General features: G+C 38.5%; 1 protein-coding gene across 4 annotated transcripts in view; it reads left to right on the forward strand.

Moving 5' to 3' along the window:
- Positions 1 to 17,007, forward strand: part of AP2B1 (adaptor related protein complex 2 subunit beta 1) — a 102,656-nt gene that overhangs the window by 28,909 nt on the left and 56,740 nt on the right. For all 4 annotated transcript variants that reach the window (XM_037494107.2, XM_037494110.2, XM_037494108.2 and 1 more), the window contains 7 exons: positions 911 to 1,132; positions 1,622 to 1,742; positions 1,912 to 2,007; positions 4,007 to 4,122; positions 7,032 to 7,197; positions 8,980 to 9,078; positions 14,500 to 14,759. In XM_037494107.2, coding sequence (XP_037350004.1) covers positions 911 to 1,132; positions 1,622 to 1,742; positions 1,912 to 2,007; positions 4,007 to 4,122; positions 7,032 to 7,197; positions 8,980 to 9,078; positions 14,500 to 14,759 — 1,080 coding nt within the window. The remainder of the gene's footprint in view (positions 1 to 910; positions 1,133 to 1,621; positions 1,743 to 1,911; positions 2,008 to 4,006; positions 4,123 to 7,031; positions 7,198 to 8,979; positions 9,079 to 14,499; positions 14,760 to 17,007) is intronic.

Here is a 17,007-nt window from a genome sequence, read left to right on the forward strand (position 1 = left end):
CAGCTAAGTAGATACAGGAAGAAGGGAGAGAAACAAAGCCTATTTACCTTGTACCTTAACTGAATATAGTTAACTGCTCCAAGGGTTAATTTCTGATGAACCCTCAACAGTTAATTAAATATTCAAGATTTCATGAGGCATGTAAGTATAGGCAGCAGTGACTGTAAGGGTGAGGGGTTGGAAAAGTATTGCAGTGATGTTCTGTTAAAAGCAAACAACCCTTCCAGAGATTCCCTTATCCTGAAGGCAAGGGGTTGAAGGGTAGTTTTCTCTGTCAATCCATCTTCACCTACATTTTTTTAAAAAGATTTATTTATTTATGCCTACAAGAGCTGGGGTGTAGGCCAGAGGTGCAGGGGTGTGTGTGAGAGCATTCACCAGTGACAGAGTCGGGAGCAGAACAGACAAATTGACTGAAATACACTGCTGAGGAGAACAGTGGGTGAGATAGGAGTGGTCTGCTGTGCCATGTGGGTAGCTCCCTGGCCAGGAATTGGAACTCATGCTGCAGTGGCTGCTGATAGCTTCATAGTGCTGAGACTTAACCCCTTGCGCCACCAGGAAGGCCCCATCTTCACCTATATTTTAAAATGAAACCATCAGTAACCTCTCACTATGAAATAACATTCAGAATACTTAATTTGACATCCTGTAGGTTCAGGAGAAATGGGCTGTGAGACAGGGATCCCTTATATATTATGGGGAGACAGAAAAGACTATAGAACTGGAAGGTAAATGGTGTGAGCTTAAAGTGTTTCGGGGTAGGGGATAGTTGCCTTCTTATTAGAACATCCCTTATTATTGTTTTCCAAGTCTTTTGATCTCTCTGCTCTGCCTATAGTTTGCTGGGGATGAGGCTTCTGCAAAGAAATTATAATTCAAGATACTAATTTTCCTCTTCTGCCCTCAGCATCTGTGAGCGGGTAACTCCCCGGCTATCGCATGCCAACTCAGCAGTGGTACTTTCAGCGGTAAAAGTTCTTATGAAATTTCTAGAGTTGTTACCCAAGGACTCTGACTACTACAATATGCTGCTGAAGAAGTTGGCCCCACCACTTGTCACTTTGCTGTCTGGGGAGCCAGAGGTGCAGTACGTTGCCCTGAGGAACATCAATCTAATTGTCCAGAAAAGGTTGGGAAAATTGAATTGGTGGTTAAACTGTAATTTTTAATTAAACTTAATATCAGTAAAAGACTTAAATTTTTTTTTAATTTTTGAAAATGAAAATGTTTTGTGACAGAGCAACTTGCCCCAAGGTCAAGAGGCTAAATTGGTTTTAGAGTGTTCCTGTAATAAATACTTAATGTTGCGAAAATTAATTTTCTAAAGGGTCTCCTAACAGTAAACTAGCTATTGCCTGCTTAATATAGTTCAAGTCATAGTTTAGAGCCAGATTGTTATTTCAGCACTTCTTGGCCATGTGTACCCTGAACCTTAAAAAAGGTAAAAAATAGTCTGCCAGCTGGGTCTGGATAAAGGAATATGAAGGAAGTTTGTGAGTTTCTTTTCTGGTGGGTTTGCAAGGAGAGAAGAGAGGCACAGATTAGATTTAATCTAAGCTCAGAAGGATATGTCAGTATATCCCTCACCTTCCTTATCTTGTACTTCTATGTACCACAGGCCTGAAATCTTGAAACAGGAAATCAAAGTCTTCTTTGTGAAGTACAATGATCCCATCTATGTTAAATTAGAGAAGCTGGACATCATGATTCGCTTGGCATCGCAAGCCAACATTGCTCAGGTCAGATTTTAAGTGCTCAAGTTTATAGTAACTTAGATCTTAAGGTCTGGCTTTCAGAAAAAAGGTAGACCATGAAATTGCTGTTTGAGAATTCTTTTTCATTCTTTCTTTTTTTGTCAGCATTGTTTGAGAATTCTTAAAGATTGTCAACTTCCTGAATTTTTAACAGGTTTTGGCAGAACTGAAGGAATATGCTACAGAGGTAGATGTTGACTTTGTTCGCAAAGCCGTGAGGGCCATTGGACGGTGTGCCATCAAGGTGGAGGCAAGTGTCCAATGATAGTTAATGACCACGTTACGGGATTCTGAGTGTTACCTGCATTCCTTCCTTTCTTTAAAATACATCATTGAAGTATAACAAAATAATAAAGCACATAGTTAAAATATTTTAAATATTTTAATGAAAGGCAGCTGTTCTTAGGAATAATTTTTTTTTAATTTTGTATTTTTTACATCATTGTTCATTTTTAAACAATATTTGCTTCCCCATACCCCCTCAGGTATAGTCCCCATAGAATTTTCTTCACCAGTGCACCATCACCATTGTCCTTGGGAATCATTTTTAACTCTTTTCTGTTTTTAGTTTTCTTTTGATTACTTCTACATCTCTAATTAATATGTTTGTGCTATTTACTGATTACCAATCATAGACATAATTTATTTCCTGCTAGGAGATAAGCAGCTTAGTTTGTATATCCCATCATCCTACTTCTCTTATTTACCACTGTAGTTTATCATGAGGTTTTTTTTCTTACTATACTGAGATAATAGGCCTTTATTTTTGTTTTATCAACTATAGACTTGCAAAACTTGCTCTCCATGTTATGTCTGTAAATATGTAGGACCAAAATACAAAAATAATAAATAACAACTGACTTCAGTACAATTATTTCAAATACAAATAATTATATTTACTTTCTCATAAAGACTTGTTTTTTTCTAGAGCTTCTATAATGACCATTCTTTTTTTCTTGCATTGTGTGTCTTCTTTGCACTCCATCTTCTTTCATCCTTTTGGAGCATAATACCACATCTCTAAACCTCTTTTCTTTGTACACCCTTCTCTTTTCCAGTCTTCTGTCCTCTTGCTTAAATCTGGCTGATTGCTCTCTTAGACTTTGGACAGCCTTCATTCCATACAGTCTTGTCTTTTTTGCCTTTTCTTGTTATTGCTACTTTTTTCATAGTATTCCTTTGTGAGTGTGCGTGTGTTTGTGTGTGTCGGGGGTGGGAGGTGTTTGCAATAGCCTCTTCTCTGGGGATATGAAGTACAAATCATTACAATTTTTTGTTTCTGCAGTTTGAATTTAATTTTCTGGAGTATCATCTGGTGATGGTTTTATATACAGTTTTATTTAACTGTCATATGCACCATGGATAGAAGCACATTTATATTTAAGAGTGAGATAACAGAAAAGTTGATAGGACTCTTCTGTGTACATAGACAGCTCTCTGCTTTAGGGCAGGGAGTTAATTTTTCCTTAGAAGTCCTCTTGAATATTCTCTCTATTGTCTTAGAAGACAGATTGGTTTCTAGCTTATTTGCAGCCTTCCCCTCTCTCTTACGGACTACAGCTTACATTGCCCTGTTCTGTCACCAGTCCACCATTTTTTCTCATTCAGATATGTTTTGAAATTGGTGATGACATCTATTCACTCCATATTTATTCTTGCTCCATGACTACATGCAATTCTGTTTAGTCAAGAGGGTTGAACCATATGACTTCTCAAGGATAATAAAATTGCATTGACCAATACTATATGGGAACAAAAGGAAACATATGCTATGTTTAAGAAGTTGGTGATGGCCAAGTTCCTAATAGACCTTCCTTGTTTTTATTCAAGTCGGCACAGCTTCATGAAGTTACCATTGATAAAGCATTTAGTAGACTTCTTTTAGTGAGAAGTCAATCTGGGTTCTGCTAGCTCAGTTTCACTCATGCGTGAACTCCAGATAAAGGCCTCCTTCCTTGGCTTATTCTTCTATTATTTTTTCCTCCTACTTCGGCTTATCTTTTTTCTTATTTCTATTCTCCTGGCTATCCAGGATGATTCTTTTCATTTGAACTGACTCATCTATGGGTATAATTTGGGGCTATCTGTATCTTCTGTAATCTACATTGCATAGCCCAGGCTTCATGTATCTTGGTCAAATTAAGTGCCTGATCTTTGCTTTTAGTTTAGTTGATGCACCTATATGTTTCAAATTTTTTTTTTATATTACTGAGTAGATCATCTGATTTTTCACTTTTATCTCTTTGCAGCAATCTGCAGAACGTTGTGTAAGCACATTGCTTGATCTCATCCAGACCAAAGTAAATTATGTGGTCCAAGAGGCGATTGTTGTCATCAGGGACATCTTCCGAAAATACCCCAACAAGTACGTGGAAATATTTTACCCTTCTTCAGAACATTCATATAATGTTTAAATAATGCACTTTGAAACTGGCAAAGTAAAAGTTATTTTTTGTAATGTAACCGGTCATAGTAGGATACTTTACTAACAATCGTAAACATAAAACTTGGTTTAGCAACCTGGATTGTTGTTTTTTCATGATTATTTTCTTGTATCATTAATTTTTGGACAGTATTTGATTTTTTTTCCCTCAGGTGCAGTCCCCGTAGCTTTACCACTGCCATCTGTGATCCGTCACCACAGTCCGTTTGTTCTTCCTTCCCCTGTTTTGACTCCTCTTTCACCTTGTCCCCTGCTCTATGTCTCAGATTTATTGTCAGATTGCAAGTTTTGTCTTTTTCCTGATCCTTTGTAAAAACCTGAGTTTCACTCTATTACTTTCAGAAGGATAGAAACTCTGTGTGAGAATGCACGGTATTGGCATGTATTAAAGTTAATTTAAGGGGCCTCCCCGGTGGCGCAGTGGTTGAGCGCCATGTTATGAAGCTGCCCGCAGCCTCTGCAGTGCCAGTTGATCCCTGGCTGCCGGGCGAGGGTCCCACATGGTTCGCAGACCTCTCCTGCCGCCCGCTGCTCCCCTCAGCAGTGTACTTCATCACTCTGCCTGTTCTGCTCTCCGCTCTGGCTCTGGTGAATTCTCTCACCCTTCTGTGCCTCTGACTGTACCCAGTGCTTGTATGTATGTATGTATGTATGTATGTATGTATGTATGTATAAATAAATAAATAAATAAATAAATCTATCTTTAAAAAAAAATAAAGTTAATTTAACCAGATTTGTTGGTGGTGGATCCCCCATATATTCCAGGCATAAACTCAGTTTGCACCTGTTACCAGGCATAATTAATTATTGTGCCCCTTTTCTCTCTCAGAAATGTTTCAGTTTGGATGCTATTTTATGGCAGCTCTATCATAAAGGCTAGGAAGGTGACAGCTACACTGTTCACTTTGTATGTTAGTCATTACTTTTTAGAAAATTGTAGAACATGTAAAAATAAATTGCTAGTTTCTGTCCTTTTTTGAAGTATTGTAGCTGCTCCCATGAACATAAACTAACTCTACATTTTTTGCTCCATTGATTTTTCACATTGAGGTCTCTTAGTTTGTGAAACAAAAATACTTTTTTCAGATTTGATTTTGAAAGCAAGAATTAGGTATCTGAAAGAATGAAATAAGAGCAGCTCTTATAAACATCCTAAATCTCATTTTGCTTTATAATCATAGAAATTTCTTATGTTGAAGCTTTTGATTCATTTTTAAAGGTAATATTGAATTAAGAGATTTGCAGTAAGTTAGCTTAGAGGTGGCTTGAAAATTAGAAGAACTTTTAACAAGATTTTTTTTTTTTTTTTATTTTTCTATAGAGGCATGTTTTATTTATTTATTTATTTGCTTGTTTGTTTGTTTTGTTTATACAAGCACTGGGTACAGTCAGAAGCGCGGGAGGGTGAGAGAATTCACCAGAGCCAGAGCGGGGAGCAGAGCAGGCAGAAGGACCGAAGCACACTGCTGAGGGGAGCAGCGGGCGGCAGGAGAGGTCTGCGCACCATGCGGGACCCTCCTCCGGTGGCCGGGGAGCAGCCGGGGATCGAACCGGCGCTGCAGAGGCCGCGGGCAGCTTCGCAACCCAGCGCTCAACCGCTGCGCCACCGGGGAGGCCCACTTTTAACAAGATTTATTAAGCATTTTGCATGTATATATTTATTTTACATTTAAAAAATGGTGTTTTTGGGAAAAGGACCATTTACTTTTACTACTCTCTCAGAAAAGAGGAGAGTTGGGTTTTTTAAGGCAGGAAGTATTTATCTTAATGTGATTAGTCAGAGAAATGTGTCCCATTTCTGGTTTATATTAATAGGGGGTTATGATGGCTTAATTTTAGGAAAGAACTATCAAGTATCTGGTTTAATCAGTGGAAGTAGGGCACATAAGCATGCTATTTAGTTGTCTACATCTAATTTTTTATACAGTGTCATTCTGAAGCTACACCAGCCATGGAGATCCATTAAACATGGTAAAAATGAGAGCACTATATAGACCTGTAAAAATAAAAATAAAAATTTGAATTGTTTCTTTAAAGAATGTAGTCATCAGTGTGGCTGTCTTGGGGCATAGACATGAAGAACTGTATAAAAAGCAGAGATTGTAGATTAAGTGACAAAGTTACTGTTTATAGTCTGGATGATGTCTTAACTCCATTTTCCTAAAAAAAAAAAAAAGGCATATCAATTCCTCTATCACTAAGGCAAAATGGAATGGTAGATAGGAAAATTCTGTGATTTAGAAAGATAAGATTTTTACAAAATAAGGTAGTGGTATTATCTTACACCACAGGTTTAATTTTTCTTTGTGAAAAGAATATCTGTTCAATTTTATTACGGTTTAAAGTTCTAGTTATTAAAACATAATTGAAGGGAATTTTAAGACATTTATAATCTCCTGATTTAAAGCCTCTACATACTCTTTTTTTTTAAAGATTTATTTTATTTATTTATGCATACCATAACTGGGGTATAGGCCAGAGGAGAGGAGGGTTGAGGGGATTCACCAGAGACAGAATGGGCAGCAGAGTAGGGGGGATCTACTGAAATACACTTCTGAGGGGGGCATAGGCGAGACAGGAGAGGTCTGCTCCGACTTGGAACGCATGCAGAAATCATGCGCAGTGGTTGGTGATAGCTTGATAGTGCTGAGACTTTAACCCCTGCATCACCAGAGAGGCCCTAAAGCCTTCTCTACATACTCTTGACTCAAAAATCTTTATAGTTTGATAGTTTGGTTTAGGGTACTTTGTGGTTTTTGCCTTTAGACTTCATTATTAAATGTAGTTCTTAGTTTTGCCCTCAGTAACTATAGTCCATTTTGTTTTATCAGGTATGAAAGTATCATTGCCACCCTGTGTGAGAACTTAGATTCACTGGATGAGCCAGATGCTCGTGCTGCTATGATTTGGATCGTGGGAGAATATGCTGAAAGAATTGATAATGCAGATGAGTTACTAGAGAGCTTCCTGGAGGGTTTTCATGATGAAAGCACCCAAGTAAGTTCTTAGTATATCCTATGTTCTAGATGATCTTTTGGGAAATATTTCAGGGAATGTATAGGGTAGGTAGTTTTGTATGTGTAAATTTGTGTGTGTGTGTGTGTGTGTGTGTGTAGAGAGAGAGAGAGCTATAGATACAGTATGTTCCTTTTTCTCCTGGAAGGAATGACCTGTCAGTTAAGTTGATTTCTGGTAGAACAAGCCTGCGTAATGTAGACCAGTGGTTCTCATGCTTTGACCCTTAGAAACATCTGAAGAGCTTGTTAAAGGTTCCTGGACCCCATCCCTAGTTTTTGACTCAGTAAATATGAGATGTGCCTAAACATCTGCATTTCTTACATGGTTCAGGGTGATGCTGCTGCTGCTGTGCCCCTCCTGTTACTCCTCTAGAACCATACTGACAAGTACTAGCTTAAAGTAGTTGTTATCACTTTTTAATTTAAATTTTCTCTTATCCAAGGATGATTACATATTTCTGTTAGTGATGGCTGTGACTCATTACAGCAAGGATTTTCTTTTCTTTTTTTTTTTTTTAAGATTTATTTATTGGGCCTCCCCAGTGGTGTCGCGATTGAGCGCTGGGTTACGAAGCTGCCTGCAGCCTCTGGAGCGCTGGTTCAATCCCCAGCCACCGGGCAAGGGTCCCACATGGTGCACAGACCTCTCCTGCCGCGCCCGCTGCTCCCCTCAGCAGTGTGTTTCCTCAGTCTGCCTGTTCTGTTCCCCGCTCTGGCTCTGGTGAATTCTCTCACCCTCCAGCGCTTCTGACTGTACCCAGTGCTTGTATAAATAAATAAATCTTTAAAAAAAAAAAGATTTATTTAATTATTTATACAAGAACCTGGGTACAGGCCAGATGCATGGAGGATGAGAGGATTCACCAGAGACAGAGTGGGGGACAGAACAGGCAGACTGACGAAATGCACTGCTGAGGGGACCAGTGGGCGCAACAGGAGAGGTCTGCTGCGCCATGTGGGATCCTCACCAGCTGGCCGGAATTGAACTGGTGCTGCAGAGGCTGCAGACAGCTTCACAGGGCAGTGCTCAACTGCCTGTGCCACAAGGGGAGGCCCTATAGCAAGGATTTTCAAGTGGGACTGGCGTACAGGCTGGCATGTGCAGTCAGTAAAGATTCTTTCTGGATGGCTAGGTTCTATCCATCTTTTATCTCTCTTTAACAAAGATGAGAGACCTGCCCTTAAAGCCATGGACCCAGAGAAGCAGAAATTTATTAAACCCTTCTCCCCTGGTATGTGTACTTGCTGCAAATTGAAGTTCATGTATGTAATGCAACACATACAGGCAACAAAGAACACATATAAGCCAATAGCTTTGTGGTTCTGTGTCCTACTCTTCATTGCGATGATCTGGCATAACTACTATTTTAGCTTTTACCCCAAGAGCTAAAAGATGATTCCCTAATTTTCCTGAGGTTAGTGCTTTTGTTGGAAGTAAATAATAAAGTATTTGGTCAGGATTCAATTAGCTTATTGCTGTCAATATGTTAGCATATACTTTAAGAAAATATAGGTAATAATCTGGCCCAGAAACAAATACTATTTTGATACCAAAGATGCAGTTCGAGAGTAGGAGGCTGTAGTGAGTTTTTAGTTGATAAATACCTTTAAATGCTATTATTGATATTAACTAGTTTTAAGCCTTAGTCTCTTAAAGTCAGAAAGACCATATGGTAATTCATAGTTGGAGAAATGCCATTTTGGAGATGATGGCATTGAAAAATCTAAATGCTTTTCACCTTATCTACTAAATTGTGTCTAGGTGCAGCTCACTCTACTTACTGCCATAGTAAAGCTGTTTCTCAAGAAACCATCAGAAACACAAGAACTGGTACAGCAGGTCTTGAGTTTGGCAACACAGGTAAGAAAACTGAGAAAAGTGAGGGGTTTATTTTGTTTTAAACGGTAGGAAATTTTGAAACACTTCCCAAGAAGGTTCATTTGGGGAGGTTTTAATTGGAAGAAGTGCAGCCTTTAGATCATGTTGAAATACAGAAGGTATCTCATTTCACTGAATTTGTAAATGGTTTTATGACTTTAAAATGAATCGGCTTATGCCAGCTTTCACGATAATTTGTGAAAATTAACTTAAATTCTTTAGTGTTAATGAAGGACATACTTCTGTAAAAGTGACATTGATTCTCATGCCTCCTTCTGGGTGACTTTAAGTTCAGCTTTCAAATGAAAGTAACAAATATGGTAGATGCCTCAACAAAGTTTTCATGTATTGTTTTGCCATCTAGAGTGGTTGCTTTTCTCTTTAAATAATTTTAAAGTGCTATGGCTCTGTCTTTATTATTTGGTAGTTTTGATCTCCCTAGGGTGGTTTCTAATTTTAGGAATTAGGCAACTGGGCTTAAAAGTTAGGTCACCATTTTAGATAAAAAGTCAGAAATCAAAGTAATTATTTTTGTCTAGTAATGTTCTTAACTGGATTTGAGAATAGGCTAGCTTTAGCAGCCAGTCTGATCTAGATAATCAGTTTACCATTTTTCTCTCTTATTTTAAAGATTGATTTATTTAGGCATACAAGAACTGGGGTGTAGGCCAGAGATGGGGGTGGGTGGGTGAGAGGATTCACCAGAGACAGAGTGGGGAACAGAACAGGTAGATTGACTGAAATACACTGCTGAGGGGAGCAGCAGGTGAGACCAGAGAGGTCTGCTGCTGCACCATGTGGGTCATATCCCTGCCCGGGAATCTAACTCATGCTGCAGTAGCTGCGCATTGCTTCATAGTGCTGACGCGTAACCCCTTGCACCACCAGGGAGGCCCTTCTCTTTTACTTCTTTATATTTGAAGTCCCTTTTTAGTACTTTGCCTAGTTCTGAGCTGTCCTTTCCTGTTTTTAGTCTTATGTTTTTTTTTTTAATTTATGAGTCTTTGAATTGTTTTTAAAACTTCCCTTTAAAAAGTATCTTTTTTTGCAATTTTCTTAACCACCAATTCATTGCTTACGTATTGTATTTAACTGAGCATTGTAAACTTCCTGGTGTACACTAGTGTTAAGATGGATTTAAAGTAATTTTCTAAAGAGAGTTTTGGCCTTGTTTTCTCTGCTCACTTCTAAATAAATAATCAAGTAGGTGTCCTTGGCAAATTCCACTGTTTTCACAAGTTCTTTATGTCTCCATGTGTCTGTTCTTAACAGGTAGCATTAGAGAGAGTGAATTTTGATTTGATTTGGTTTTGCCTGCTTATCAAGAGTTCAAACTCAATCTTATTACCTCCCAGCATTTATCAATACTCAATGTTTATCAAAAATTGCCTGAGATACAGCATTCAAAAAAGATAAACACATGCAATTTGCAGTAACATGGATGGCGCTGGAAGGGATCATGCTCAGCGAAATAAGCCAGAAAGAAAAAGAAAAATACCGGATGGTCTCACTCATAGCAGGAATCTAGAAAACTTAAATAAGGGACCAGGAAAATGAATAACTATAAGAAAGTGAAAATCAAAATCAACAAAAAACTATGAACCAGAGACACTCTATGGGGGGTGGAGGGCGGGGAGGGGAGGGATTGGGGTCAAAATGAGGGGATTACAATTGTATGGGGAATATAAAAATAAAATTTATTATTTAAAAAAAAATTGCCTGAGATAAAGTGTTAGGGAGTATTGCTGAAAGGACTCTAGATATTTAAAATTCACCTCTGAATCAAGCCAGATTAGCAAAGAGCTGTATATCTAGATTGCATTGTATTTCACCCCTAATAGAATTGCTTTTATTGAATTACATAGATACCACCAACCTACAGTAAGGGTTTTCATAAGAAACTGCCTTATTTGTATATGTCATTGAAGTCATTTATTTCATGACATATTTTCTTTTTTAAGATTTATTTATACAAGAGGGGCCTCCCCCGTGGTGCATCGGTTGAGCCCTGGGTTGTGAAGCTGCCCACAGCCTCTGCAGCGCCAGTTCGATCCCCGGCCATCGGTGAGGGTCCCACATGGCGCGCAGACCTCTCCTGCCTCCCACTAATCCCCTCAGCAGTGTATTTCGTCAGTCTGTCTGTTTGCTCCTTGCTCTGGCTCTGGTGAATTCTCTCACTCTCTCACGCTTCTGACTGTACCCAGTACTTGTATAAATAAAAAAATAAATCTTTAAAAAAAAAAGATTTATTTATACAAGAACTGGGGTAGATACAGGCCAGAGGCGCGAGAGGGTGAGAGGATTCACCAGAGACAGAGCGGGGAAAAGAACAGGCAGACAGACCAAAAACACTGCTGAGGGGAGCAGTGGGAGAGGCAGGAGAAGTCTGCCACGCATTGTGGGTATCTCCCTGGCCAGCCAGGAATCGAACCTGTGCTGCAGAGGCTGCAGACAGCTTCACAGAGCAGCGCTCAACCCACTGTGCCACCAGGGAGGCCCATGACATATTTTCTTAATGAGACTCTACCAAACAAATAAATCCTAACTAGTTTTGAATTCTCCTACACATGGATTTATAGTTAACTGTCCTTTCTGGATGACTTACCTAACTGGATTTCTTTTTCATGCCAGTTGTTTAGAACTTTAAAATCAAATTTAATTTTCTGTAGAAAGTGGGTATATCATTGTGGCATGCATTTTTCTGCCACTGTAGAAATTTATGCACTGCAACCTTTGATGCATTTTGCAAACTTTGCTAAATCCTTTCTTAGACTAGGACAGGATATAAATAAAATATCAGACATTCCCAATTCCAGACTTTTCAGTATAGATTCTTAATGATATATATTTTGTGCCTACTGTGTACCAGGCATTCCAGTAATTACATATTAATTCAATACCAGTAAGTGCTAATACTGTTGTTATTCCTATTTTATAGATGAGGAAACAGACTAACAGGGCCTGTTAATATGGACTGGAGCTGGAACTGAAACCTAGGTTGTCTGGCTCTAGAGTCTTTGCCCTTAGCCACTATACTAAGCTGCGTCTTTAGTCTGAAAGTTAAAAATGACTTCAAGAGTGTACATTCCCTGCCTGAAACAATATATTGCATAGGCCTGTAGTGAATTTACTAGTTTTTAAGATCATTGTATAGATGCTTATTTAATATTTGGATATAAATAATTATTTTTATGGTGTTATATTTTTATTGAGGTAAATTGGTTTACAACGTTGTAGGGACTTAGGGATATAGGTTCATACCTCCTCTTATGTATTTTATATTACACCAAGCCCACCAAAGCACCCATAATCCTGTATTGCAATCTGTTTGCTCCCCACCCTCTAGGATCCCCCTCTTATGGGCTGAATTTTATGCTCAGATTTCTGGGATTTGTTTTGGTTTAGTTTTGCCTATTCCTTTGTTTTATATTTATTTATATATTCCTTCTTTTATATTTCACATATGAATAAAAATCTACGACTTGTCCTTCTCCTTCTGAAATTTCACTTTGCATAATCCCCTCCTGTTTCATCCATGTTGTTGCAAATGGCATATTTTCTTCTTTTTTTATTTTGTGTGTGTGGGAAGGGTGGGTTTTTTTTTTTTGAGGTAGCATTTTTTTTTAAAGATTTATTTATTTATGCATACAAGAACTGGGGTGTAGGCCAGAGGTACAGGGGGTTGAGAGGATTCACCAGAGACAGAGTGGGGAGCAGAACAGGCAGATTTGCTGAAATACACTGCTGAGGGGAGCAGCAGGGAGACAGGAGAGGTCTTCTCCGTCTTGTGGGTCAGCTCCCTGGCCAGGGATCTGGGATTGAACTCATGGCTGGCTATAGCTTGATAGCACTGAGACTTTAACCCCTATGCCACCAGGGTGTCCCTTTTTTGTTTTGTTTTTGAGGTAGCATTAGTCCTCCGCCATAGTCCACTGAGCCCCCTCCCCCTCCTCCTCTACTAGCCTCAATTCTAAAGTGAATTTTTTAGTCTGTTATTTTTTTATTTTATCTGAGTCTTTGTTTTGTAGCTCTAAATTCCACATGTAAATTATAAATTATTAAGTGATTTCTCCAGGCTTATTTTCTTTCCAATTGATGTGATCTGAGGAATTATAAATGAGTAAGCACATTTATATAAGTCTTTTCCACTGGAAGTTTGCTCTGGGATTTTTTTCCTCAAGTTTATGAAATACGAACCTAGTATTATGGTGGTGGAGGGGTTAAAGTCTCAGCACTGTCAGGCTATCCCCAGCCACTGTGGCATATGAGTTGGAGTCCCAGCCAGGGAGCTAATCCACATGGTACAGCAGACCTCTCCTATCTCACTGGCTGCTCCCCTCAGCAGTGTATTTCAGTAGGTCTGCCTGTTCTGCTCCCCACTCTGTCTTCGGTGAATCCTCTTACCCCTCCTACCCGCCCGGCACCTCTGTCCTACACCCCCATTCTTCTATGCATAAATAAAAATAAATTTTTTTTAAAAAGAACCTAATATTATGGCTAATAAGTACCAATTTAAGTCGAGGGTAATGCAATCTACTTGTATTAATTTGGTATGGGTTTCTATGTCTGCCATATTCACTGGTCTAATAAGACATGATTGAGCAAATTTCTTTTTCATACTGCTGTTCTTCTGTCTTTATAGTAGAGTTAATGCGTTCTTTACATGTGCTAAGAATTAAATAACTATATATGAAATCTTTGTGCTTTTAATTTTAAATAAAATGGTGGTACAAAGGTATGTTTATTTATAAATGTGAGACCACCATTATCAAAATCACCTGTGCTGCTTGTTAAAAATAAAAATTCCTTTTTTTTAAAAGATTTTTATTTATTTATGCATACAAGAACTGGGGTACAGGCCAGAGGTGCGGGGAGAAAGCTGCACTTCTGACGTGATGAATCCGAATATCTTGCTTTGGCACAGATTTTGCAGGAATATGCGCTTTTTGTGCCTTTACTGGTATGTCAAAAATGTTGATGCGCATTATAGTTTAAATCACTGTTCTAGAACTTGCCTAGTAGGGTTGTCTTGGCAGTTCTCAAATTTTCTTGAGATCCTGACGAAGGCCTAGCAATACAGTAGATCCAAAACCAAATTTTCTGAATCACCAAACACTTAAGAATTTAACTTTTACCAGTTTAAACTTTTTTTCCTTTTTCCAATTTCCCTTTGAATTTGAGTCTTAGGACTAACCCATTTCAGTTTATATTTAAACTCCTTAAAACATTTGAGATTATAGAATTAAGAGTTTTATAACTATATTGAGTCTATATAAAATCTTCTTAGTAGTTAACTCTGCATAAACCACTACTGCATTTATTACGTTGATAATAAATCAACAGCTTGGGTTTCAGTATGGAGAAAAGTTCCATTTAAACCTTCCTGCCTTTGATTTTCATTAGGATTCTGATAATCCTGACCTTCGAGATCGAGGCTATATTTATTGGCGCCTTCTCTCAACGGACCCTGTCACAGCCAAAGAAGTAGTCTTGTCTGAGAAGCCACTGATCTCTGAGGAGACTGATCTGATTGAACCAACTCTGCTGGATGAGCTAATCTGCCACATTGGTTCCTTGGCCTCTGTGTACCATAAGCCTCCGAATGCTTTTGTGGAAGGAAGTCATGGAATACATCGCAAACACTTGCCAATACATCATGGAAGGTAAGCAGGTGACCTCGGATTGAGGGAGAAGTGAATGTGTTTAGACAGAGTTGGTCTTCCTTATATCTTCTTAGCCTGAAAAAGAACTTGCTGTGATTTTTTAAAAAATATTTATTTATTTATTTATACAAGCACTGGGTACAGTCAAAAGCGCGAGAGGGTGAGAGAATTCACCAGAGCCAGAGCAGGGAGCAGAACAGGCAGAAGGACTGAAGTACACTGCTGAGGGGAGCAGCGGGCGGCAGGAGAGGTCTGCACGCCATGTGGAACCCTTGCCCGGTGGCCAGGGATTGAACTGGCGCTGCAGAGGCTGCGGGCAGCTTCTCAAGCCAGCGCTCAACCGCTGCGCCACCGGGGAGGCCCGCTGTGATTTTTTTGCAAGTGTGCTACCCTAGGGACTTCATCTGAATATCAGTGATCCCAGACACAATAGGCCCCTCTGTATTCTAATCTAGGAGTAGGTAAGATTATGACTTCAGAAAATTGTGAAGACTTTCTAAATTTACAACCTTTGAAAGATGCTTAAGTCTACAGTATGAAAAAACTTGAAATCTTATATGTACATTTTGCTATCTTTGTCCTTTGCTATAACTTTCATTGAAACTTATGGCTAATGTTAGAAAATAAAGCTTCTCTTAAGTTGTAAAGAGAAGCTTCTCTTATGCTGGCTGTTACTGAAAAAGGTATAGGATATTTAATAAAAACAACCTAAATTCTATGTAGATGTAGTTTTTTCAGTTATCTGTACCCTTTTTAGCAGATTAAATTGATTGTATCAGTAAGAAATTCGCTTATAAATAGGTACTCAGGTAACAGAACTCTTGCTATAAAGCTTAAAATTTTATTTTGAGAAGAGCAGCACTAGTATAAACTTTTTTTTTCTTTTAAAGATTTTTTTTTTGTACATAGAAGAACTAAGGTGTAGGGCAGAGGTGCAGGGTAAGGGTGAGAGGATTCAGAGACAGTGGGGAGCAGAACAGGTTGATCAGCTGAAATACACTGCTGAGGGGAGCAGCGGGTGAGACAGGAGAGGTCTGCTGCACCATGTGGGATAGCTCCCTGGCTAGGGATGGAACCCATCCCTGCACTGGCTGGTAATAGCTTGATAGCACTGAGACTTTAACCCTTGTGCCACCAGGGAGGCCCCATATAAACTCTTCACAGTAAGTATCTTGGAATCTTTATAGAATCTCCTTCCTTCATTAAACATAATAAACCTTAAATCTAAGTAGAATTTGATCTCAGAGTGGCTAGATCAGTTGCATTTCCATTAATGAGTGTCTGATACCATTATCTAATATATATTGTTATTTAAATGGGTTATGAATTTATGTAGAATTTATTGCCTTACAAATTGGTATATCATCACTTTGGGTTCTATTTAGACAGACTGCAGGCACGAATAAACAAAAAGAGAGGGCAATACCCAAGAAAACTATTAGTTATCATTTATTAGTCTTTAATTGAATTTTCAGTTTTAGGACAAGAGCTGTGGTTTTCAACCCAAAGAGCTTTGACTTCATAAGGATTAGGCTCTGTAATAAATTAGGGTATTTCTCCTTGTGGGCAAACACATAATAACATTGTCTACATGTGACCACTTAACTTTTAAGTACATCTCCCAGTCTATGCTTCTAGTTTTGATAATAGATAGGAATTTTCTGTTTAATTTGCCTCTGTAACCATAATTATTTGCCTTTAAGTTACCTTTCTCCTGATAACTTTTGACTCTCAAATGGGAGGGGTGGGGGAATAAAACAAACAACAAACAAAATAGCCCCTTTTACAATACAAGGAAAGAATATTTAAACTAAAAAGAACACAATCTCTTACATAAAGTCTTTGATGAATAGCCTTTAATTTGTTACCTTTGCAATTCCTTATGTGATTCCTTTTAGGATAATTGGTGCTGTTTTTGTTTTTAAAGGAAGCGCAAATGCAGAAAAATGCATTTTGAAATAAATAAGGAGAATATATTGTACCAAAAGGCATGTCCATAATAGCTCTGGCATTACCTAGGTCTTTCTGCAGCATAAGGTTAATGAGTCATATGTCTTTGTCATTAAATACAGCAACACTTTAACACCTTGTTCTGTCCCTTCTAGAGGTTTAAAAATGCTTATTTCACTAGATCTTTAAAAATTACTTAGGAAAAGGGGAAGTGCTTTTACTTGAGTATTGCTTACTGTAATACTTGTCAGCTGCTCTCTGGGGGTGAGGTGGTAAATAGTTGTCTAATTTAGAAAAG

The sequence above is a fragment of the Talpa occidentalis genome, unplaced genomic scaffold (assembly GCF_014898055.3).
Source record: "Talpa occidentalis isolate TD23 unplaced genomic scaffold, MPIMG_talOcc4v2.1 talOcc4.7, whole genome shotgun sequence".
NCBI classification, from domain to species: Eukaryota; Metazoa; Chordata; class Mammalia; order Eulipotyphla; family Talpidae; genus Talpa; species Talpa occidentalis.